Consider the following 24,168-nt stretch of genomic DNA (forward strand, 5'->3'; position numbering starts at 1 on the left):
TAGGAAGAGCATAATGATATTGTTCACGAGTCCTGTAAACATTGCACAGGGAATTTTGACGAAAACTCTCTATATGCGTCAAAAGAAGAAGCGGACATTGAGCTGTGGTTTCCGTTTAGAGTAGGTATCAGAGCCATTTGGCGATAGAGAGACGGGAAAACGGCAAGACACATGAAACAAGGTAGGTGAAGCAATACAGCTCTGTCGTGTGGAACCTGAGGAATATCGATCTTGAAGTAAAACAACACGAGTTTCTGTGTTACTCGCAAGTACATCCAGTTCATAACTCATGACATGCACTCATAATCTCATCTATTGACTCCCAGACAATGCACCACCCAATGTCTCCCAACCTTCGTTTCTCCATGGTGCAATCAAAACAGCTTTTTGTGCATCACCTATTTTTCCTGTCCCCGCAAACGCCTCTGACAAATCCGTAGCATCCAATTGACCAAGTGGTGGAATAGCCTTCAAAGCAGTCTTGACCGCCATATTAGCTGCATAATCGTCTCCATCGATATCTGCCAAGCGACCCCATCCATGCGGCTGATGTGGGTGTAAGAACACATCAGTTTGAATCTCCGCCAAAGTCTCCAACTCAGCATCATGCTCAGACAATGCTGCGATGGCTCTTAGCACCTCGCCAACCTGTCCTTGTTCCAGATTAGTGATCGTATGAGTAGCTCGTAGGTCTTGAAGCGTAGTCGTGACAGCCTCCAGGCTTTCAGTATCATTGTCGAGCAGAGCAATAATGCCGAGTAAGAGTACAGATTGGACATGCTCAGGGTGATTTTCAACAGAATCAAACAATTGTTCTCGTGCTTTGCTTCGCGAATCCCCGTCGCCTTTAGCCCAGAGGACTTGGGCAAAAAGACAGACTGCATCTGGATTGCCGTTCGATTCTTCCAGTGCAGGCAAGAAATACTGCAGCGCAGCTTCCAAGTCATTGGAGTAGTACTGTGCTAACCCGACGGTCAGATGAGCAGATAACCTGCATTTTTGGCGTGCTTCTGCTGAGAGTTCGTTACCGGCATCCTCAGCACTGAGCTGCAGCGCTGTATCACCATTCTCGACTGCTTCACCATATAATTTGGCAGAAAGCTGTGATCGAGCCAGGTCGGCCTTCGCGAGAGCGAAGCGGGACAGAGAGGAAGGCGACTCGGTGATTTCGTAATCAGCCTCGACAATGCTGCAAATCCTGGAAAGAGTCTCAAGGGCCAGTGGTACATTGTCAATCCGTTCCAAGAATAAAGTAGAGAGGTGCTCATATGACATGCCGTTTGGATCCATGCTTTGCAATTGCTTCAGTGCAAAGAGTGGTTGAACCAGATCTGTGACTTTTGACCTTGATTTAGAAACCAAAATCTGATCGAAGACGGATTGTGCATACTCCCGCTTCGTTAGGAGAGACGACGCTTCAGATATCTCCATGGCATGAGTGAAAAGAAGATTGGCCTCCTTGGTATCCCCAGTCATCAGCAAGGCCAGTAGTCCTTGCCCGACCCATGCATGAGCAAAGTCAGGATCACTTGATTGCGCTCTCGTAAATGCCTCGTTGGCGAGCATGAAATCATTCTGCACGAGGTAAAGGGTACCTAGATTTGTCCAAGTCTGGGCACTTCTCTCGTTGAGAAACAAGCTCCGGACAAACGAATGTTGGGCAACTCGAGGATTGAGATCACTAGTGACGACACCAAGGGCATTCCAGAATTCTGAGTTTCCAGCTTCAAGTTCAATAGCTCTCTTGAAAGATCGAACTGCGGCTTGAAGATACCGTGTTGATTTCTTCTTGACCTCTGCAGATATGCAAACATGAGCTCGGTGCTCGGCCCAACCCAGATTATAGTAAGCAACAGCCTGAGCATGAATATCGTGAGCGGAGGCGTATATAGCTCTTTTATGTGCCATAATTGCTGCATGTAAGCATCGTGTGAGATTTACTCCATTTTCTTCGTCTGCGGAATAGAGCCCGTCTGCAAAGGCAACATCACCAACTCCGTCAATGTCGGTGAACATGTCGTAAGCATCTTTCTTATCTCCGACTTGAAGTAATTGTTTAACGAGTGAATGTGGAAAATCCGAGAGGCGACTCTGAACCCAAGAAAAGACTGAGCAAGCATCACCTACAGCTCTCCAGAGATTGAATGCATCTGCTCTAGATTCAGCCAGAGAAGCACTCTCAGTGATAGCTTCAGTCGCACGTTGAGCAGCGTGGCCGAAAAGCCCCTTGTCGATACCATCCCAAGCACTTTCAACCAAGGCCTGTATCAAGGCTATAGAGACTCCAAACTCTGTTGGGCGCTCTTTCAAGACATATTTATAGCCATCGATAGCCTCGTCGTAGTCACCTAACTCTCGCTTTACATTTGCTAACATATGTTTTGCAAACCATGTCTCGCCGGCTTTTTGTTGCTCGACCTCATGCTCAAACTTCTCAGCGTGTTGGAATGCTTTGGTAGCGGCGATATACCTCCCAGAATTGTGGTAGCTCTCTCCAAGGCCCACCCAAGAATGGTAGTCGTTCGGTGTGATTCTGAGAGCCGATTGGAAAGAAACTATACTTTTAGCATAATCTTGCTTGTTCAATTCTGCAACTCCCAATGCAGCAAATGGCCAGCTGACGCCTTTCTTCTTGGAGCCAAGAGCTGGCCTAACTTTGCCAGAATCGACGACGCGTTGTGCGACGACTTCAACCAATTCCCACTCGCCTTGTTCCGCGAATATTTTAGCTAATCTCTCGGCTGCTTCGATCTCAGAGGGCGATAGCTCGAACGCCTTCTGAAAGCACTTTCGTGACCTCTTCCTGTCCTTCAAATAGTCTGCATAGAATATTCCAAGACTTGTATAGGCAGGCGCATAGTTGAGATTGCTTTTCAAAGCCGCTAAGAAATAAGCATAAGCACCATTTCTATCCTTCCGAGCGGCTTTAGAGGTGTCCATGTTCCAGAGGCAGATACCCAGACGATATTGTGTTTGGGCTAGAAGGTCCCTCACCCTGGCATTTTTACCGTCAAGGTTTGAAAGGCAATTCTCCAATTCAGCTTTCCCACTAATGTAATCGCCGTCGAGCGCCTTGACCCATGCAGCTTCCGTCTTGACACGTATGTTACTTGGGTCTCTTTTCAAAGCACGTTCCAGAAAACCTATGGCGGCAGGGTAGTCTTCCTCCTCTTCGTAGATCAGTCCGATTCCAATCATGGCAGGTGTGGAGGTAGGGTCTCGCCGAAGCAATCCGTCGAACAGTGTCTTCGCCTCGGGATGGTTCCTAGGTGACTGATAGTACACAAGTGCAGTACCAAGAAGAGAAATGATTGCATCGGAAGAACGATCGAACGTCAGGCCAGTCTTTTCAGATTCAGCCACGATTAAGTGTCGGGCGTTTCGCATAAGCTCCACTACGCTTTCGTACTCTTCTAAGAATTGGTAATATTCCCCCATGAGTCGATGAGCAAGTATTGATTTTGCTGAATCTGACATGCCCTCAGTCATCAATAGTAGGCGATCCTCACTGTTGGTTGGCGCATCCAAAGAAACACCTCCAGCATCGTCATCCTCATCGTCGCTTTCGTCTGAGGTGCTCGCTTGTGCCGGTTGAACAGGAGGTGGTGGAGCAGTGAAGGGAGAAATCTCACTACTAAGGAAACCTCGCAAAACTTGGCCAAGACCACTGGTTGGAAAGAAGGCAGCATAATCGCGTAGAATGTTAACATCTAGATCCTGGATGTTCACCGGATCTTGCCACTCTATTGCAATGTCCCATGCTACCTTGTAGGGGTGCTTAATAATGACCATGTCGTTGGCTAATTTCATGACTTTCGCACGCTTCTCGTTCTTGTCTGTACTCGGTACCAGAACAGTCAAAGCCTCCATACATCTCTGGAGAAGCTTTTCCTCATATTGACGTCGGACTTCATCGTCATTGCTCCAATCGATAATCTTGCCGTAAAGATCTTCGAGATCACTATCCCGGAACACTTCTCGTTTGACATCAATTGTGACTTGCCCGATTTGAGCTCCGATTCTAGTCCTCCGCTCACCAATGGTCTTGTTGATACGTTCTTTCTCCTCGAATTCGGTAATCTGTGCCATGATCTGATACGTGTGGGCTGGATGCGGTACTCTGCCTTCTAGATAATTGTAAATTGGGCTCGTCGGTAGGATAATCTCCTGGGACTTCTTGTATTGTAGGCGCGTGCCTTGGTTCTTTGCAAAGCCTAAGAACTTGTCCACGACATCCTGGCACTTGTACTTGTCATCTGCAGACTGATATATTTCTGCCAGCTTAAGCGCCGCCACCTGGTAAAGTTCTACTTTATCACTTCCTTGCTTCTCATGCAGTTGTATGAGACCTTGCCATGCTTGAGGATCGCGATCTTTGATTTTTGTCGCGCCCTCGTAGGCTTTCTCGGCTTCTGGATATTTGTTTTGTTTGGCGAGGGCAAAACCTAGGAATATTGATCTATGATGTGTCAATCAGAGCAATATTCCGCAGTATACAGCCCTTGATATCATAGAACTTACGCCTGGTAGCTCTTGGGATCTGACACCAATAGCTTTTGCGCTTCTTGTACTGCATCATCATATTTTTGGGCTTTGATGGCCGCGCCGATACCTTTCAGCGCAGCTTTTGGTCCTGACATGATTCAACCGTAGCTTCAATGTATGGCATAATTGAATACACTTGAAAACTGGGAAATGAAGTTCAAGTCACTGTGCGCAGCTGTACTGTGGGTAACATTGGAAGTCGAAGAGTGAAAAGGCTAAAGGCTCAGCCTCGCGATGGTCCAAGCGTCATCAATCCGAGCATCCCTGTCTGCCTCTAATAAATGTCGTCGGCGAGTTCGCATCCGGACCGCCACAGTTGGGTTGGTTATTCAGCGATTCACACCAATTCTCATTTCGCAGACGCTGTCCGGTCTTTACATCTCTATTACTAAGATCCTATAACATCCAATGATCTTGACATAGTCTGTTCTTTTTCTGCAGACTACCGGTACCTTTTCCGTTGAAGCCTGGCACCACAGCGTCATTGATAAGAGCTACACGATTTCTCTAGCCGTCACCAGGTTTGAGACGGGCAGTCTTCGTACGGTACTCGGGGCGTTTGCTTGCTGAAGCTCTGCAACCCTTCATCCATCCAGATACTATGGGAAATCTACGATTAAACATCGAGAATGGTCACTTTATCGATGACCACGGGAGGTGCGCATATTCCTATAGTAGCTGGTAGCCCTTTGCATGGAGGATTGGGCAACGCCTAGTGAGAGTATTATCATGATTCTAATGAATAGAATAGAACTGTGACCCTTCGAGGTATCAATGTAGCTGGAGATGCCAAATATCCCAGCAATCCAGACCAGCCTTCGCATATTCCCCAAGACTTTTTTGACGGAGACGCCGTTAATTTCCACTCGAGACCCTTTCCGAAAGAGGATGCACATCTTCATTTCTCCCGTCTAAAACGGTGGGGCTACAACACAATCAGATATGTCTTCACATGGGAGGCGATCGAGCCATCGGGCCCTGGGCTGTACGATGAAGAATGGATCCAGCATACCCTCGAGATTCTAAGACTGGCAAGAGACTATGGGTTCTATATTTTCATGGATCCCCATCAGGATGTGGTATGACGATGGTTCTGTACTGATAAAGAATTATCGATTGCTAACTTTCTTCCCTATAGTGGTCGCGGTTTTCTGGAGGCTCTGGAGCGCCTATGTGGACTCTCTATGCTTGCGGACTGAATCCTCAGAGTTTCGCAGCTACAGAAGCAGCCCTCGTACATAACACATATCCTGAACCAGAAAAGTTTCCGAAAATGATCTGGTCTACAAATTATACTCGATTAGCTTGCCAAACAATATTCACATTCTTTTTTGCAGGACGAGACTTTGCGCCGAAGTGCATAATAGATGGGAAGAATATCCAAGACTTTTTACAAGACCACTTCATCAATGCCCTGGCTCATCTTGCCAAACGAATACACGAAGCTGGCGACTTGGAGGACGAAATTGTGATTGGGTGGGAGAGCATGAACGAGCCAAATCGTGGATTGGTGGGTTGGCCGGACATTACTGTCATACCGAGTGAACAGAAGCTGCAGAAGGGTACATCGCCAACGGCATGGCAAGCCATATTGACTGGTTCGGGAAGGGCTTGTGAGATTGATACGTGGGACTTTGGAGGAATGGGTCCATATAAATCTGGTCGGGTTCTGGTAGACCCTCAGGGAGAAAGTGCATGGCTTCCCGTAGGATACGATGAGTCACGGTATGGATACAAGCGGGATCCAGGATGGAAACTTGGAGAGTGTATATGGGCTCAACATGGTGTCTGGGATCCGAGTACCGACATGGTCCTCAAGAAAGATTATTTCAAGAAGAACCCCAGGACCAACGAAGTCATTGACTACGAGACATTCACAAACACTTACTGGATGGATTACTACAGGAGACATAGAGACGCTATTCGAAGTCACCATAAAGAGGCTATACTCTTCGCCCAGCCACCAGTGCTTGAGATACCTCCGTCGATCAAAGGTACCAAGGATGATGATCCAAAAATGGTCTATGCGCCTCATTACTATGATGGTGTGACCCTCATGACGAAGAAGTGGAACCGATACTGGAATGTCGATGTTTTCGGTATTCTTCGAGGGCGTTATCTTAGTCCTGCATTTGCTGTGAAAATTGGAGAGACTGCTATTCGGAACTGTTTCCGAGATCAATTGACCGCGATCAGGCAAGAAGGACTGGACTATATGGGGAACCACCCTTGCGTGTTGACCGAATTTGGGATACCCTACGACATGGACGACAAATATGCATATAAGACAGGAGATTACTCGAGCCAGTCAGGTGCTATGGATGCAAATCATTTCGCAGTGGAAGGTAGTGAAATGGCGGGATATACATTGTGGCTGTATATGTGTGAAGTGAGTTCAGAAAATGGCTATTATTCGAGCTTTACTGACAACAATAGAACAAACACCATCTTGGCGATCAGTGGAACGGAGAAGACTTGTCAATCTTTTCTCTTGACGATCAACCTCTTCCACTGTCCCCAATCCCACCAACACCTTTAAACCAATCCACCACCAGTCTTGTCCCGAAACCAGGCCCCAACAACAAGAAGGAATTCTCGGATGAGTCGACTGTCAATCCGGGTAACATCAAAGACAAACTAAAAACTCCTTCAATCTCTTCAAAAGCCACAGACGCCCCTCCGGAGCTCACCAATGCTCCGGGGTTTCGAGCTGCTGAGGCTTATGTACGCCCTTCGCCTATTGCCACAGTTGGCAAGATTCTGCATTATGGCTTCGACTTGAGGAATTGCATATTCACCTTCAAGCTGCACGCTCATAAAGCCGGCACTGATGAGAAACCAACTGAGATCTTCTTGCCTGAATTTCACTTCCCAAAAGACAAATGCGACATTGAAGTCACTGCTGGTAAATGGACCATCAGCACGGATGATGCGGATGGCGGCATGATTCAGAGATTAAGGTGGTGGCACGTTGAAGGTGAACACTCCATCAAGGTCACTGGTGTGCAAAGGCGGCAGAACATGGCACTTGGTAAAGAAGAGGAAGAGGGCTATTTGGATCAGTGCCAGCAGAGTAAATGCTCTGTCATGTGAGGAGTTGTGTAGGATGCGACCCTTATTATGCATAGTTCTTGGCGTTTGGAGCAATCTTTCGGATCAAGCCTTTTCGATTGGGCGGAAAGCCTTGGGGTACACGAGATTGCTTCTTCAATAATTGGATCGCGGTTGTACAGATACCTGCGAATTGCACAAACTACAAGAAAGGCGATTTATGCACTTCTTGATATAGAGTGACATCTTCATTTGACTTGCGCTTTCAAGTCAATTTGCAGAAGCTTGGGGAATTGCTTTGAAGTAGGAAGATACAAGGCTGTGATTCGTTGAGGGTACAAGGCTTCGGGTCGGACAAAGAAGAGACAGATTCAATCTTTTATCTATGCAAATAGTAGACAAATTTACAATTTCTGCCGCGTTGTAACATACCGTATGAAACCCTTTCGAATGATGTGCATAGCTTCGAAAATAGTAATACTAAAAGTCCTACAAGATCTAGGCGTTCGACTCAAGGCGTTAGTGAATATCGGCCATATTTTTCTCCGACTAAGAGCAAGGCTACGCTAGCCTGCATATCAGCCTCGAATGCTCGAGACCATATCGTGAATTGCACACTACTTTCTCCTCCGTCCTTCTTAAACCCCCAAATTCTTCCTTCGATATCTTAAAACCCGCTGCGACAAAGCTGCACGTGCATGGACTTCAATATTCTTCTTGGCCTCGGTGCGCGGAGCTTCCACTCGATTTCAAATCTATGCACCTGACATCTCCGTCACGTCTTGGTGACTCTTTGTTCGCCTTGTCTGTCAGCCTATTTACATTTAGAAAAACGCTCTTGCAAGAGAGAACTCTACTTGTTCTTGAGTAATACCAGGATCTGCAACATGAACGGCACGCCAAATGGCAACAGCACGATCGGGCAAACAAATGCGACAGGGCCGAGCGAAATCAACGGAAGTAGCACAAACTTGCTACCAAGAATTCACGAAGCTCTCGACATAGTCCACGGCCCTTACTCGTCGAACGAGTCCCGTCAGCAAGCTTCTATATTCCTCGAAGAAGTAAAGTCAAGCAACGAAGCTCCCTACCATGGCTTCACCCTAGCATCCGATAAATCACAACAACCCGTCGTCCGTCACTATGCCCTGTCACTCCTCGAGCACGCGATCAAACACAAATGGGCAGAATTTTCGGAGGCGCAAGCTGCGGCTCTGCGAGAATGGATCCTCCAACTCTCCCAGAATGTGGCAATGGAAGATCCTCTATACCTGCGCAATAAGACAGCCCAATTATGGGTCGAGATCGCAAAGAGGAGTTGGGCTTCCGAGTGGACTGATATGGACGAGCTCCTAGTGAGACTATGGGATATTCCAGGACCTGTCGTGCACAAGGAATTTGTACTTTTCGTCCTGGAGACTTTGTCTGACGAGGTCTTTAACGGAGAGGATACAATCGCAATTCTCAGAGAAGGTGCACTAAGTAAAGCTTGCGTGGAAATTTTCACACCTGCTATCGTATTAGCAGAAGCTTTTCCCAACCGCCAAATAGGCACAGCCGTTAGATATGGAGAAGAAGGTTGGCTTGTACGGATCGGAGAGCTGCTGAACCAATGTCTGGACAACGATCTTTCTGGAAACTCTCAGTACCAAAGCTGTGCTGTAAGAATCTTGGCAGTCTACAAGTCTGTGATGCCGTGGGCCGTCCCAAAAGCAATTGCAAGTGCCTCTTGCGTTGACTACATGTGCAAAAGCCTGGCAGCATCTAGTGTAGCTGTTCAATTAGTATGTTCAAGCAGCCAGCCTATATTCTACTTTACTGACATTTTTTTAGGCATCTGTAGAAGCACTCCATGCTCTATACAGTCGGTTGCATATTTCAGACGAGGAGTTCGTGTCTCTGGTCTGCCCAATGTATAGACGGCCAATCGTTGATCTACTACATAAGCTCTTCGCTTGGTCGGTGGTTGATCCTCACGATATCGACGATGAAAAGTATCTCTTCGCTAAAAGATTTTCTGAAGTAAGGATACCTCGACATGACAAGACACAATTGCTAACTATTTTAAGATGGTATCCAATCTTGGAGGCTTCATAGAACAGAAGATTTCAGCTATACAAGAAGATTGCGATTTGCCAAATTTGCTAAATCTTTTCCTTGCTATCGCTCAGAGTCAAAGCTTTGTTATATCGATACCCATTCTCGTTACGTGGACACGACTTCTACGGTCGAACACTATTGGCGCATCTCCTACTATGACTCCACTGATTGGCCCTCTACTTGAGTTGTGTAGCTCAAGACTCATACGCTACGAAAGCATGCCAGAAGACTCCGAAGATCCATCCCTCATCTTCTTATTAGATGACATTGACACAATCCCTGAGCGACATGCTTTCCTTGGAAACTATCGCCGTTATTGTGTTCACATTATTGAGTCCATAGTACGACAAAACAAATCTGAGGCCATATACCACATTCTCTCCCAAGTTGATCAGTCGATGCAGCACTTGTATGATGGCCAACCCTCCTTTTCCGGTAAATGACTATTCCAGTTCTTGTTCAGAGTCGTAGAAGTACTAACGTAATAACTAGTCGAGACATATTCAAAGACCTCCATCCCCATTCTGCGAGTCGACGCACATTTTACAGTGGTCGAGGCTGCTTTGAAAGGATACATGAAATGGAGAGCAGCCCTTGGATCAAAACCACAACAAGACGAACAAGAGCGAATCACCATGGAAACCAATATTGAAGCATGGTGTGAAAGACTACTGGACATGAACTTCGAAGACCCAATCATTCGCAAGAGGGTTCTTCAACTGGCTGTTGCCTTTTCGACAACAGCCCTTGATAAACAAGTGGCTTTCATGCTCAAGGTCCTTGAGCACATTTTGATGAGTAGGCCACCCGAGCGTCCAGACCACAATGCATATAACGATGCTGTCAAAGAGTTGCATGCTGAAGGCATGTATGAACTACAACGACTTGCTAGCAAGATGCCTGACCAGCTTTTGGATGTTTATGATCAATTGGAGGCAAAAGTTAACGAGATAATCTCGACGGCATCTCTCGATACGAAGCGGAAGGTTTCCTACCAAACTTTCCTGTTCATGATCATTCATCGAACATCTAAAATCGATCCCGAAATACGTTTGCAGCGACTTCACACTTTCATCAATCCTGTACAACAATTATGGCAAGATCCTGAGATGGACAATGCAATCTCCTCTTTCGGTGGTTTCTGCAATCTACTCGGCTTGAACAAAGTCACGGATTTCCTTGTCAATCGCCGCGTTCACGAAATAGAAGAATGGCAACATTATCAACTCGATGGTGAGGGTCAAGCTATGCAGAAGGAGCTCGAGGATCGATTGAAGGCTCTTCCACTGCGGACCACAAAATCGTTCTTAGCCTGCTCGACTGAGAAAGTCGAGAAGGATTCTGCTCCATACAAAGTCTCTTGTTTGCTGTGGCGGGATGCTTTACCCGTTATACTTCCAAACTTGCTGAAGTTCTTGAGCCATGCACATGCCTTCCACAATCCGGCAAATTGGACAGGGCTTCCTCCTGATATGCGTGGACTGGTGAGCCGCATTTTAACCGATCGATTCTGGCAAGCGGGCATTTCTGAGGGCAGTAAGGATGACTTCTATGCTCGTGTAACAGGAACAAAGTCTACCATGGAAGGCTTTGCTTCCTCGATTCGCGGCTCCGTTAGAACTGTCCGAGAAGCCTGCTACTCTATCCTTTGGTGTATGAGCAGACTCGATGTCGACTTCTATGGCTTCAGCGAGCTACCGGGACCATTAGCACATGCATTGTTTGCTGACGCACACTGTTTGTCGTCTCATCAGCTAATTGCATTGCTCAATGTTGTACGACTGATGGTCGATGACTGCCCTGTTGAATTGCGAAGCCATTTCATTCCCCCTATATTGGCGACTTGCTTTACACAGATGGATCTGAAATGCAGTTCGGAGTGGGAAAAGCTCGCCTTGAAACAAGTCGCCACTGCAGATGGGGATGACTTGACAGACGAGATGAAGGAAGAGAGCATCTTGCGGCAATTGACCCACACCGCGGTCATGATGATCGGCGGATTCTTGGATCCTGCAAGACAGAGTAAGCGATTCAAAACATGTTGAAGTGTAATTACTAACAACTTTGATAGATCCTGGAGTTACCGCTGCTACCGCAAAAGATGCGTCCACCTACGTCCCCGAACCCAACCCCGCATCACAATACCCCTCGATGCGTAAATTCTGTCTCACGTCCTCCACAATCCTTGAACCTCTCCTCCTCTTTCTCACTCACGCAATCCGCATGCGCGACGGCCGATGCTGCGGCGTGGTTCTCCGCGTCTTCCGCTCTCTCATCCCCGAATTCGCATCGACAACAACAAACCAAGACCCACAACTCACCTCCTCCATCCGAGAATTCATCAGTTCCGAGGTCCTAAAATCCTGTATATCCTCTTTAAACGAACCCTACTTCGTCGACCTCCAACGCGACCTCGCACAACTAATTGCTACCATCCTAATCTACTACTCTCCATTAAGCACCACACCACGAACCGTTCTGCTCAGTCTCCCCGGCGTCGATGAGAGGAGCGTCGACAAGTGTATCGACTATATCATGCGTCAAGGCATGCAGCAAAGACAGCAACGGGCTTTGGTGCTCGATCTGCTGAGGGATATCAAGGGCGTGAGTATCAGCGAGCAAGGTCGAATCACAAAGAGCGCGAGTGTGGTCAGGAAGGAGAGGAGTAAGATGCAGCAGGAGTTCATGAAGCAACCTACTCCAGAGAACAACAATAAAGGGGGGAGAGCAAGTCCATCGCTCGAGGGAATCGCGGGGATGTTCGAGGAGGCCTCGTGATGATGCAGAAAAGAAAGAAAAGAAAAGAACAGGGAGGAACTTCTGATATTACCGGACTGGGGAGTACGCGCGAAAGATCCCACTGATTGATTGATACCTGACCGGGCATGGTGGGCGCATTCGCAGGAAAATTCATCAGTCCCCTTTTTCTTGGTCTCGCAAAATTACAAAAATCAAAATGGAGATGAGATGTGTAGATGAGTGAATATGTACTCTCGGAGCTCTGGCTTGATTAGCTGGTCAGTTGAGCGTATAGTAGTATCAATATAACCACGCCACGACTTGACAATCTCAAAATTCCTTGTGACTGACGATGAGTGAGGAAGTATCCCCGATGTTATGTTATGTTATCTTTTTTTTCCCCTTCCCTTCATATATATTACTATATACCTACCTACCTATCCTGCAACATAATCTCCTGCCTGCCCTTTTTGTCTATCAACAAAGGAAAAGACAAAAGCAAAAACGCGAACAGGAAACAGGGGTGCTTTCTTGGTGAAGGCTGCGCCGCCGAGTGGGTCGGGACGCAGACGCCTTTGCCTCGTGGTCAACGGACAAACAAGCGTGAGGAAGGAGAGAGAGATGAGTGGAGAAAGGGATGGTGAAACGGCCCCGAGTGCCGAGCGATGGTTTGAGCTTGTGCCTTGGGGCGGGCGTTTGCGCCAATCAAGGTCTCAAACATCGTCTCTCTCCGGGCACGAGTCTGGACTCAGTGGTTGTTTGTTGTGTAGTTCAGCTTGGATGGTTATTGTGAGGTGAGATGGCATTTGTTTTCAAAGTGAAAACACATAGACGGAGAGACAGACAGATTTGGGGATGCTGAGTGGGCTTCGATCTCCGTTGCGACGAAAATGTCGTCGAGATGTAAGGAGATGTGAGGTTGAAGTGGAGGCGAGACGTCGAAGCAAAACGACAGGGAGTTGCGAGATGTTCTTGATGCAGAATGCGGTGCCGCGGCACGAGACGGGGGAACAGTCAGCAGGCTGGGGGGTTCACCAGGTTTCCTGCGCAGGATTAGGGTTAGGAGAGCTCGATCTGCGGAGACGAAAGATGGGTAAGAGCAGGGGCAACGCCATCTGAGTTTGGACCTCGTCGTTTTTAATGAAGCATCCCGGTTCGTGGGAGGGAGAGTGCAGGGTAGGTTTTGACGACTTGTGGATGTGGGTGATGTTCTTAATGAGTTTGAATATTGTTGAGTGATAGATGTGCACTTGGGCTTGAGGCTCGGATAGAGAGAGAGAGAGGGTGGCAATACGAAGATGTTCTGGTGGTGACAAGTGAATCCTGAGTTTGTGTGTTGAAGCCACCGACATTCTTGTCGCAATGAATGCTTGGATTTGTGGCAGGAAAAGAGTTTCTGCTGTCAGTGACGCCACGAGTTTGAGAGATTGAACTGGGAGATGGTGAGACAGGCATGTCCTAGTCAAGCCCACCACAGACAGAAACTCAAGAAGGGTTCGTTTCGATTCGGAGCGTTTCCTCTCATGGCTTTACTCCTGATTAGTGACGTTTGATGGATGATTGACCTGGTAGCGACGGGAAGTGACGGGGAGAGTAGCTGGCGTCGTGTTTTGGGAGTAATCGAAAGTGGTTAAGTGTCACTCCATGAAGGCTTGACGATGAGAGAAGAAGGCTGAAATTGCTCTAGTGTAGTTTCCTCTAGTCTCTAGTGCATTTATTTGTACTACACTAGCAAGAGTCCGGGGTTGATCATTCATCCTCTCACACCCCAGATTCCCACTTCGAAAACAAGGACTCTTCTTTTTACCCGTCTTCCTCGTTGTTCTCTCACTTTGCTTTTTGTGTTTACGCTTCGTATTTCCTTCAATGACGAGATCTCTGGTAGATTATTTCATATCCTCACCGTTGCACCCAACAGTCCACCACACTCAGTCCTCTGCATCTGGCATCCCTGTACCATCTGCCCCTCATTGATGCAGTCGTTGCACAGGTGGAAACGAATCACCCAAGCGCATAGACCCCTCCATCTCTGACCTGCCAGGTTCCTGCCCTTCGGTAGCTGCAGGACGTTGCCCCGAAAGTTCAAGGTGGAAGCTTGTCTGTGCATCGCAGACCTGCACTGCAGCCTCTTCCTTCACAGAGTCACTGTACTTCGTACTTCGTACGGGCCCCAACCTCATCTTTCTGCAACCCCCGTCTTCTCCTTTCCTCATCCACCTTGGCTCGGCATCCTTCTTGCCAGGTTGATTGGAAGGTGCCGTGAACAAGGGCGGTGGCAGGAAGGCACAATCCACTTGGACGACAACAGATGCCAATTTTGATTTGATTGCTGCTTGACATGCCCGAACCACCCGGGGGCCACCAATGAGTGTCTTTCTTCAAGCATACACCACGTCTAATCCTCCCGATTTCCACTTCCATCTCCCTGATCGACTCATCAGCCAGATTCCGCATAGACCCTGACCTGGACCCTGATACGGCACAGCAGATCGTCCCCCAGAATCGAGCCTTAAAGTCCCGAACGATTCGTCCCAAGATCTGATTTTATACCGGTTCCACACTGACCTTCCTTGGGTGGTTTACCTGGTACTCGAGCCGTTTCTTGCATCGAAGCAAAGCAGATTCTAGTGCACAAGCGAACGAGGATTTCCGATCACCCCCCGGATGATCATCATAGTGGTAGAAACGGGCATCGCAACTTCGAGATCACATCCTAGGTGCGCCCACCTGCCAGGGTTTCATCATTTGCACAGTGATCTATCAAGGAAGAAGACTCTACTTCTACAACTTCTATTTCGTCCCAGACTTCAGCTCAAAGAATCTTCCGGAAATCGACTTCGATATTATCATACTTTTGCGCATAGTATTCGTCAACAACTGGTTGTAGATCTCCAGGTATCGTGAAGCGTGGTGGCATACCGGTATAAGAATGGTTTATTGCGGCAAGCCCTCGCGGGGCTGCCAGATGTGCCGGACTCGAAGAATAAAGGTAACATCTTATATACGCCATGTCTCACTCGATATCTTATCTGGGTCTTTTTTCTAATCCTTTTCATTATAGTGTGATGAGACAAAACCAACTTGCAACCAATGTGCGAAATCAAGACGTCAATGTCCGGGGTACAAAGACGATTTCGACCTCGTCTTTCGCAACGAGACGCAAGCCACCGAGAGGAGGGCACGCCGAGCTGTGAATAGCAAGAAAGTCTCAGCTCAGATCACATTCGCGAATCAACAATCTTCCTTTTCTACTATCCAGGACAATAGCGATGACGACTCGCAAGCGCTCATACTTCCCAACACGGACATTACCCAGTTTTCGCCACCAGAAACAATCTCAATACCTTATGAACAACAAGCGCCTTGCTTTTTTGTCACGAACTATGTCCTTACACCGCGTCAAGCTTCGAGAGGCTATTTCGACTTTATAGAACCGATGATGGAGAAAGAGAGCCCAGATTCGCACCTCTCACTTGCATTCGGCGCTGTGTCCATGGCATCTCTTGCCAATAGGCCAAATTCACGAGGACGATCATTGTATCCCCAAGCTGTTAGTGCATATACGAAAGCTCTCAAAGCAGTAAATCTCGCTCTTCAAAACCCGGCATTGCAGAAAACAGATCAGACTTTGGCCGCTATCCTACTGCTAGGGTTCTTCGAAACTATTGCTTCAGAACGAACTAGCGCTATGGCATGGTATTCGCATATTGACGGCGCAGTGCAGCTCGTCAAGATGAGAGGAAAGAAACAGCTTCGGACCAAAGTCGGCAATAGTCTCTTCATGTGCGTAAGAGCGCAAATGGTTGTTTCATGCATGTCAGGATCGAAGGCACCGTCACAAGGAGTGGAGTGGTGGCTTGGAGACCAGAAGGACGATGCAGGCTCTTTCGTCCCGAAATTAAATCTCCGAATAGCTGAGCTCCGTTCTGATATCAACGCTGCGTTGTCAACTTTCCCGAGGACGCCGGAATATTTCCAGCAAATCCAAAATCTGATGAAGCAGGCACAGGCTATGGAACAGGAGTATCTTGAATGGGAGGCCAAAGTTCCAGACGAGTGGCGACCTCATACAGTTGCCTGGGTTGACCAAGTTCCTGGGGGCGATATTACCAAGGCTGAAGTTTGTCCCGGCAAAGTCGACATGTATCCGGATCTCTGGACTGCACAGCTTTGGAACTCGGCACGAGTAGCAAGACTGTTCATCTCAGGTGTGATCGTTCGTTGCGCGGCGTGGATTTGCTCACCGGTGGATTATCGAACTACTCCTGAATACGCCCAAGCTGTGAGGTTATGTGGCGATATTGTCACAGATATCATTGCAGCGGTACCGTTCTTCCTCGGCTGGAGTGTCGCTCAGGTAGGAAATCTAAGGAGTAGTGATTTCTCAGGCTTTGATTCTTGGGGTCAAAGTGGTCCACCGAAAGCTATTGGAGGCTTCTTTGTCATCTGGCCGCTCTTTTCCATCACCAATACTGATTTCATCTCCGACTCGCAACGTTCGTGGGCAAAGAGTAGGATGATGTACATCAGCGAGACTTTGGGACTCAATCACGCCAAGGTTCTGTCGAAAGTAAGTCCAATTCCTACTTCCTTTGCTTAAGTTTCACAACCTGATTAACTCTCTCTCTTTCTAGTTCCAAGTCCGCCTCCCATCAATGATCATCCGCCGCGATAGTCTCGTCCACACACCACCCACAACTCAAATGATGGCAGCCACAATGGCACGAGGCTACACACCCCCAGTAGCAGCCAACACCTCTACACACATCACGACCACAACCATCAACCAAATAGCCGCAGCTCAGCAACCGCAATACCAAACTCCGTCCCCATACCACCAATCACAACCACAATACCAAACCACCCCATCTCCATCTCTCAGTCCCGGCTCAAGTATCTCGCCATCGATGATGAACGCACCGGTCGTGCCGATTTATACGATGAATCCGCTGCAGCAGAGAGAGGCGATGCAGAGAGAGACGTGGGAGAAGGAACGGAAGACTTTGTTGAAGAAGGCGAGTAATCAGCAGGGGGACTCGGTGGAGAGGTTGTTGGCGAATTATTTGCAGGTTTGAGGGGGTGGGGTGGGATTGGATTGGAGTTTCTTGAGAAATGGAGGGAAAAAAGGAGAGGCGTTTGAGTTGCATAGTTGGGACTATGGCATAGTGGGTGGGATTGGAACTAGGCGTTCTTGTATATACTCTCTGGGAAGGAAACGTTGTTTGGGATTTGAGTGTTTTTTGGATATTGTCTGGGACGGAGCTTTCTTTGCGATTATTCGATGAGATGATATAGAATGAATTAATGAGGATTACAGGACTCAGTTCAATTGTTAGCTAGATATGATCTTATCCAGTTTGGGCAGGATTGCTGCTTTCGGAGTGAAATGTACCAAGCTGGTTCAGCAGGAAAATAGAGTGAAGGTTGTGAAGTTTGATTGAGATATCATTCGACGAGGGGAAATGATTGAGAATCTAAGGTCGAGAATAATAACTCGGCATTTGATTAAGATCTAGTCAATAAGGCCGATGGCTATAGAATGTGATAGGTAATCTTACTTTATGAAAGTAAGCAGTCAAGAGCTTAATCCAGCAAGTAGAAAGTTCAAAGCTTTAGAACACCAAATTGGAGTTTATGGGAAAGATCTATATTCGTGAAGAGAGAAGTTCATGTATTATTGTTGAGAGACTTTGGAAGAATAACTTGTCCTAGAGATATTGTGTGGGGTTAGTTTTATGAGGAGGGGGTTTGAAGATGAAGGGTGATGTCGGGGAAGTTTGGTTTCTGTTCTGTTTATGAAGATACAATTTGAATTCGGAGTTCAAAGTATGATCGTCGAATAAGAAGGACGCTGAAATCAAAAGCCCCTCCCTTCTCCCTCCAAGCAGGTACCTTTTCAAAAAATAGTAACGTATAGAGGGTGGAGTGCTCTAGAGTTGAGTACCTTATGCTCTGCTACTGTTACATAGAATGGAGTATCCTATTCTTGTCCCACAGTCCCTGCTGTAGACATATTAGGGAGCAAGTATAGGGAATAGTACTATCTTTGTCCCTTAGCATGGCGTGGCTCTGGAAGCATTGCGGGAATCAAATGGCCTTGGCTGGGTTTGGAGTAGCGGTTTTGATATGAGATGTGGAGCTACAACAGATTAAGTGACTCTATTTGGCCCTAAGAATACTTTGGAAACCGATTAATACGATTAATACGGTAATTGGGCTTAATCATAAAGAGCTATCGCGGTTATTGGAGCTCAAGCTGAGAGATGAAAGTAGGATGCCGATCAAGGAACTAAGGCGAGGAGACAAATTACAGTTCCATGAAGCTGTATAGTAGAGCCAAGATCAGAAGGGGACATCACATATCAGGGGTAGAAGGAATACGGATGCTCGTAAGCATTGATCATTTCATTCGTAAGTAATCAAACAACCCGACCGTTTCCCGTACTATAAACAGAGATTGAAAGCCTCCTGATGTATGCAAATAGACCGTGTCGAGAAATATGAAGGACTGGGTATCGTTATGCGAACGAGAAGTGTGAGACGGGTGGTATTGCGGATTTATTTCGTTGATGAAGAGTGTCGCGAGAATCTAGAGGGTGAAGAGTGTTAGCTATAAGTGGTAGATATAATGATATAAAGAAAGCCTTTAAAGATACGAATTTTTCATAAAGGCTCAAAGGAATGGCATATAGAAAATGCAACTTACGGTTTCCTTGACGTAGCTGCTGGTTCAGGAGCAGCAGTCTTATTCCACCCCAACCTGCTCTTGTATGCTGGCCATTCACTGAGATTCCACGCTTTAACCAAGAAGCTTTGTGTCGTATCGACATAGTTTTCTGTTTTTAACTCCTTGACTCCCACTTTCATGCCATCTTTTGTAAATACGACATTCTTCTTCTGCATTTTCTCGGACGTGGTCGAGGAGATCTTTTGAAATGTGAGGTAGAGGTGGTAGCCAACAAAGGCGAAACCTGCCAGAACAACGGAGAGGATGACGAGAGGTAGAAGTTTGCTGCCATTGATTAATATATGTTATTAGATGTGTAAGATAGGGTAAGTACCTCAAGGCTGAGCGGGGTGCTTTCGCCTCTGCAGTGCGCCCCCAAGCCATGGTTTCTTCTGTGTGATTGAGCGAGGCTACGTGATTCAATGGTATCTTGAGCAACTGCGAATTGAAAGAAAGTGATCTTGATGTTTGCGCAAGAGAAGAGATGTGTCGCGAGTGTCTGAATACGATTAGGACCCTGAATTCAGCTCCGCTCGACTTGGCAATTGAACATGTGAAGTCAGCTTCACGTGATGAAGCCGCTAAATTGGGCTAGCTCGATTGTTCGATTCAATTCCGTGAATTGGGAATTGGGACAGTTTACATGCAAGGCCAGGATCATTCTTCTCTTTTCACAGATTCTTGCAACCCAATGTCATGACTTTACGCAAGTTTAATCGAACTTCACTTGGCGAATATTGATTTCTGTCCTGAACGATTGTCTGCCTGGACCATATCGCAACGTGTTCCCTCCATTAGACCACCGATAAAGCTTGAGAAGGCGATACTCGAATTCGCCAACACAACTTCGTTTCTCTTTTGGAGACCACTTACCTACAATATTGCGCGCTGCTTATAAGCCCGAGTATCGCAGGTTTAGATAAAGATCAAAAGCATCATGGCCACACCACAGGACGGGTATCCCCCTCAAGGCTATCCTACAGAACAATACGAGCCGAACTCAGAGCAACCAGGATTTGGTGCGCCAACTTCACCACCACCTCCAGTTGCCCCCGAAGGACACGAAACGGGGAAAAAAAAGAAAAGAGGATATGCTGCGCAAGCTTATGACTTCGGAGCGGGAGGCAATGCAGCATTAGGTGGCCAGATGCAAGGCGGGGGGCAATTCCAACCTGCTGCAGCAGCTCCAGCATATGGCGGGTACGCTACACCACAAGAACCGCAAGCTGGATATGGACAGCCGCAATACGGAGCTCAAGTTGGAGGGCCTGCGCCAGGAGCACCTGCCCCAGGTTATGGAGGATCTCCCGCACCATACGGCGGTGTGGGCTATCAAGCTCCAGATCCTGGATATCCAGGTCCAGGAGCGCCTTCTGTGGGTGGTGTCCCAGGAATTACTCAAGGAATCAGTCACATGGGAATGGGAGGTCAACCGCCGCAGGTGCCACAATCAGGACAGGGTCAACCAGCAGCGGCTGCCAGACCAGCTGTCTTGAATCAATTATACCCTACAGACCTTCTCAATGCACCATTCAATGTTGCTGAGCTGGATCTCCCACCTCCACCTATTATTCTGCCAGCAAATGTGAGTTGTTGTAATACCAAAATGTCCTGTCACAACTAATTCTTTATAGTCAAGTGTAACTCCTTCTCCGGATGCCAACTGTCCTCCCAAATATGTTCGCTCTACACTAAATGCTATCCCCACAACACATTCACTGTTGAAGAAGTCGAAGCTTCCTTTTGCCCTCGTCATTCAGCCATATACTTCTCTTCACGATGTGGATGATCCAGTTCCTATTGTCCAAGATCAAGTCATCTCTCGTTGCCGAAGATGTCGGTCCTACATTAACCCTTACGTCACATTTCTCGATCACGGTCACAGGTGGAGGTGTAATATGTGCAACCTCACAAACGACGTTCCTCAGGCCTTCGACTGGGATGCGGCAACGCAAAAGAGTGTAGATCGATGGCAGAGGCCAGAGCTCAATCATGCAGTTGTCGAATTTGTTGCACCACAAGAATACATGGTCCGACCTCCTCAACCCCTCGTCTACCTTTTCCTGTTTGATGTGAGCTATGCAGCAGTCTCTTGTGGCTTGCTCGCTACGGCAGCTCGAACAATCCTGGACAGCCTCAACCGAATACCTAATGCGGATAGGAGAACTCGTGTCGGATTTATGGCTGTTGATTCCAGCTTGCATTACTTCGCTGTCCCCAAGGACACCGAAGAGAGCGGCGAGACTCAAATGTTGGTTGTCAGCGATCTAGACGAGCCATTCCTACCTATTCCCCAGGAATTATTAGTACCTTTGTCCGAAAGCCGATTGAGCGTTGAAAGATTTTTGACCGCGCTTCCCACGATGTTCCAAAACAATCAAAGCAATGGCTCATGCATGGGCTCTGCTTTGCGGGCTGGTCACAAGCTTATCTCGCCTCTTGGTGGCAAGATCACTGTCATCTCTGCTTCACTGCCCAATGTTGGATATGGCAAACTTGAGATGCGTGAGGACAAGAAATTACTCGGTACTTCGAAGGAAAGCAGTCTACTACAGACTGGCAACAGTTTCTATAAGAGTTTCGCTGTGGAGTGTTCCAAGAACCAGGTTTCGATCGACATGTTCCTGTTCTCGTCACAATACCAAGATGTAGCATCACTTAGCAACCTTCCGAGATACACAGGTGGTCAAACTTACTTCTACCCTGGCTGGAATGCAGGCCGAAGCGAGGACGCAATAAAGTTTGCCACAGAGTTCAGCGACTACTTGTCTGCTGAGATTGGGCTTGAGGCTGTCCTTCGTGTTCGTGCTACCTCTGGTCTCCGAATGAGCACCTTCTATGGTAACTTCTTCAATCGAAGCTCAGATCTCTGCGCGTTCCCTGCTTTTCCTCGCGATCAGAGTTATGTCGTTGAGGTCGCCATTGATGAGAGCTTAACCAAGAATATTGTTTGCATGCAAGCCGCCGTCCTTCATACCACCAGCAATGGCGAACGACGGATTAGAGTTATGACACTTGCTCTTCCAACCACGACCAACTTGGCCGACCTCTATGCATCAGCTGACCAATGTGCCATCACAACTTTCTTCAGTCACAAGGCAGTTGAGCGGGCGCTTAGCAGTGGTCTTGAACCTGCACGCGAAGCTCTTCAATCGAAACTTATCGAGCTTCTGCAGACCTTCAAGAAAGAACTTGCTGGTGGTAATATGGGTGGTGGTGGACTTCAGTTCCCAGCAAACTTGCGTGGCCTGCCAGTTCTCTTCCTTGGTCTTATCAAGAACGTTGGACTGCGGAAATCTGCTCAGATCCCTTCAGATCTTCGATCAGCCGCGTTATGTCAGCTCTCGACCTTGCCTCTTCCCCTCCTGATGCAATACATCTACCCTCGCTTGTATTCGTTACACGATATGCCTGACAATGCTGGTATTCCGGATCCCGAGACCAGTCAAATTGTCCTCCCTCCACCTCTCAATCTCTCGTCCGAGCGTCTCGTACCGTATGGTCTTTATCTAATCGATGACGGGCAAACTCAATTCCTCTGGGTTGGTCGGGATGCAGTTCCACAATTGCTTGCTGATGTGTTTGATGTTACCGATCGAAGCAAGCTCCAGGTTGGCAAGAGCACATTACCAGAATTAGACAACGATTTCAGCGAACGCGTCCGTGCAGTCTTCCAGAAGAGTAGGGATTATAGATCCCGCGGAGTAGGTAGCATAGTGGTGCCTCACCTTTATGTCATCCGGGAAGACGGAGACCCCAGCTTGAAGCTGTGGGCACAAACTTTGTTGGTAGAAGATCGGGCAGACCAGGGAATGAGCTTCCAGCAATGGATGGGCACGTTGAGGGAGAAGGTGAGCTAAATTACGGACTAATTGGAGTCTGGCCTTAAGCTGACGCGGATCTACAGGTCGTGCAATGAAAATAGTCATGCTAAATCAAGCAAATGCATCAATTGTAGTACCATACTCGATAGAAAACATACCATAGGTAGTTAAGCAGCGACGTCGCAGTTGCAATATACGTCTTCTTGACGCTTCTATTATTTCATCTTCTGTTCCTTGCTTCCGTTACTGCCGTAGTCCGCGCTCAAGATACAATAGTCACTCACCCCTCGGTTAGAAATATATGTACTGTAGGAGATAAAAGACATCGGGGGCGCGATATGCAGGAGCAAAGTGGTCCAGGGTATATTAGACGGGTCTTATAGGGGTGGTCAGGGTCAGGATCGGAGTTGAGACGAACGAGGGGCCAGATCAAACAAGGGCAAAACGACGGCTTCTCAACCAGAAATCCTTTTTCGTCCGATGGGCTCGATGCATGCATGATTCCGGGACTCGAACCTCGAGACTTTCCGAGGACTCTTGCATCTCTGGGCCCGTTGCGGAAAATTGTGAGGCGGATAGATGTTGATCTGCCGTGAAGGTATTTCTTCATTGGGAATTTGGAGGTTGATGTGAGGCTGCATCCCTGGGCGTCAGGTACGTGTTGGGGGCTCTTTTTGGATGTGTGATGCGATATGGGATGGATCGGATGGGAATGGGGGCGGACCGCTCACGGACCGCTTGTCCAGTAGTCAGTTGATGGCTCTCTCCCCGATATTGCAGTACTTAATGGAAATAATGTGCAAGTGTGCATGTGCTGACAGCATGGACTTTCACCTTGGAGAGCGAATGTGGACATCCGGCAGGAGGTACATCGAGACGTGTACCTCTGCTGCCATTGGCGGGTGGGAGCGATGGAAACTGCATGTTCGCTCTGTAGAAAAGCAAAGAACTTGGTCCCATCACATCACACTGCTCTGGGCCAGAGCCAGTCATGAAACGTTCCTGGACCGGTTGAAACAGGCGCCCTTGGGGATGTGCAAGATTCAGAAGAGAGCGAGCGCGCGATGGCTATTTCCGAGCGCCGGTGAGGGTTGAGAGGGGGCGCTGGTGTGATGGGATCGGGCGCTTACAGACCCAAACACAGCAGCCAGTGGGACCCCTCACTTGCACTCTGCGGCCTGT

At 47.8% G+C, this 24,168-nt stretch overlaps 7 protein-coding genes across 7 annotated transcripts; 5 read left to right on the forward strand and 2 right to left on the reverse strand.

The window, feature by feature from the left end:
- Nucleotides 1–77: 77 nt before the first annotated feature.
- Nucleotides 78–4,723, reverse strand: LY89DRAFT_620011 (TPR-like protein). The gene is made up of 2 exons (XM_018210899.1): nucleotides 4,522–4,723; nucleotides 78–4,459 (listed from the first exon to the last, which is right to left on the reverse strand). Exons 1-2 carry the CDS (start codon nucleotides 4,638–4,640, stop codon nucleotides 313–315), a joined length of 4,266 nt encoding a protein of 1,421 aa, XP_018069166.1. The 5' UTR covers nucleotides 4,641–4,723; the 3' UTR covers nucleotides 78–312.
- Nucleotides 4,724–4,865: 142 nt separating this feature from the next.
- On the forward strand, nucleotides 4,866–7,638 carry LY89DRAFT_649370 (glycoside hydrolase; the record flags this gene model as incomplete). The annotated part of the gene is made up of 5 exons (XM_018212056.1): nucleotides 4,866–5,202; nucleotides 5,297–5,624; nucleotides 5,684–6,934; nucleotides 6,982–7,269; nucleotides 7,303–7,638. The coding sequence occupies exons 1-5, from the start codon at nucleotides 5,147–5,149 to the stop codon at nucleotides 7,636–7,638; spliced, it is 2,259 nt and encodes a 752-aa protein (XP_018069167.1). The 5' UTR covers nucleotides 4,866–5,146.
- A 560-nt stretch (nucleotides 7,639–8,198) lies between these two features.
- Nucleotides 8,199–12,759, forward strand: LY89DRAFT_649372 (ARM repeat-containing protein). Its single transcript, XM_018212057.1, has 5 exons — nucleotides 8,199–9,380; nucleotides 9,430–9,618; nucleotides 9,666–10,131; nucleotides 10,189–11,718; nucleotides 11,768–12,759. Exons 1-5 carry the CDS (start codon nucleotides 8,484–8,486, stop codon nucleotides 12,472–12,474), a joined length of 3,789 nt encoding a protein of 1,262 aa, XP_018069168.1. The 5' UTR covers nucleotides 8,199–8,483; the 3' UTR covers nucleotides 12,475–12,759.
- Nucleotides 12,760–12,769: 10 nt separating this feature from the next.
- LY89DRAFT_122665 (uncharacterized protein) lies at nucleotides 12,770–13,273 on the forward strand. Its single transcript, XM_018205166.1, has one exon. It carries the CDS (start codon nucleotides 12,819–12,821, stop codon nucleotides 13,077–13,079), a length of 261 nt encoding a protein of 86 aa, XP_018069169.1. The 5' UTR covers nucleotides 12,770–12,818; the 3' UTR covers nucleotides 13,080–13,273.
- Nucleotides 13,274–15,127: 1,854 nt separating this feature from the next.
- On the forward strand, nucleotides 15,128–17,635 carry LY89DRAFT_122668 (uncharacterized protein). Its single transcript, XM_018205167.1, has 3 exons — nucleotides 15,128–15,424; nucleotides 15,497–17,005; nucleotides 17,070–17,635. The coding sequence occupies exons 1-3, from the start codon at nucleotides 15,365–15,367 to the stop codon at nucleotides 17,508–17,510; spliced, it is 2,010 nt and encodes a 669-aa protein (XP_018069170.1). The 5' UTR covers nucleotides 15,128–15,364; the 3' UTR covers nucleotides 17,511–17,635.
- Nucleotides 17,636–18,820: 1,185 nt separating this feature from the next.
- Nucleotides 18,821–19,672, reverse strand: LY89DRAFT_649376 (uncharacterized protein). Its single transcript, XM_018212058.1, has 3 exons — nucleotides 19,497–19,672; nucleotides 19,142–19,447; nucleotides 18,821–19,024 (listed from the first exon to the last, which is right to left on the reverse strand). The coding sequence occupies exons 1-3, from the start codon at nucleotides 19,544–19,546 to the stop codon at nucleotides 18,994–18,996; spliced, it is 387 nt and encodes a 128-aa protein (XP_018069171.1). The 5' UTR covers nucleotides 19,547–19,672; the 3' UTR covers nucleotides 18,821–18,993.
- A 127-nt stretch (nucleotides 19,673–19,799) lies between these two features.
- LY89DRAFT_686456 (uncharacterized protein) lies at nucleotides 19,800–23,197 on the forward strand. Its single transcript, XM_018215287.1, has 3 exons — nucleotides 19,800–20,747; nucleotides 20,797–23,013; nucleotides 23,070–23,197. The coding sequence occupies exons 1-3, from the start codon at nucleotides 20,100–20,102 to the stop codon at nucleotides 23,079–23,081; spliced, it is 2,877 nt and encodes a 958-aa protein (XP_018069172.1). The 5' UTR covers nucleotides 19,800–20,099; the 3' UTR covers nucleotides 23,082–23,197.
- The last annotated feature ends 971 nt before the right edge of the window (nucleotides 23,198–24,168 follow it).

This window comes from Mollisia scopiformis (assembly GCF_001500285.1).
Source record: "Mollisia scopiformis unplaced genomic scaffold LY89scaffold_16, whole genome shotgun sequence".
NCBI classification, from domain to species: Eukaryota; Fungi; Ascomycota; class Leotiomycetes; order Helotiales; family Mollisiaceae; genus Mollisia; species Mollisia scopiformis.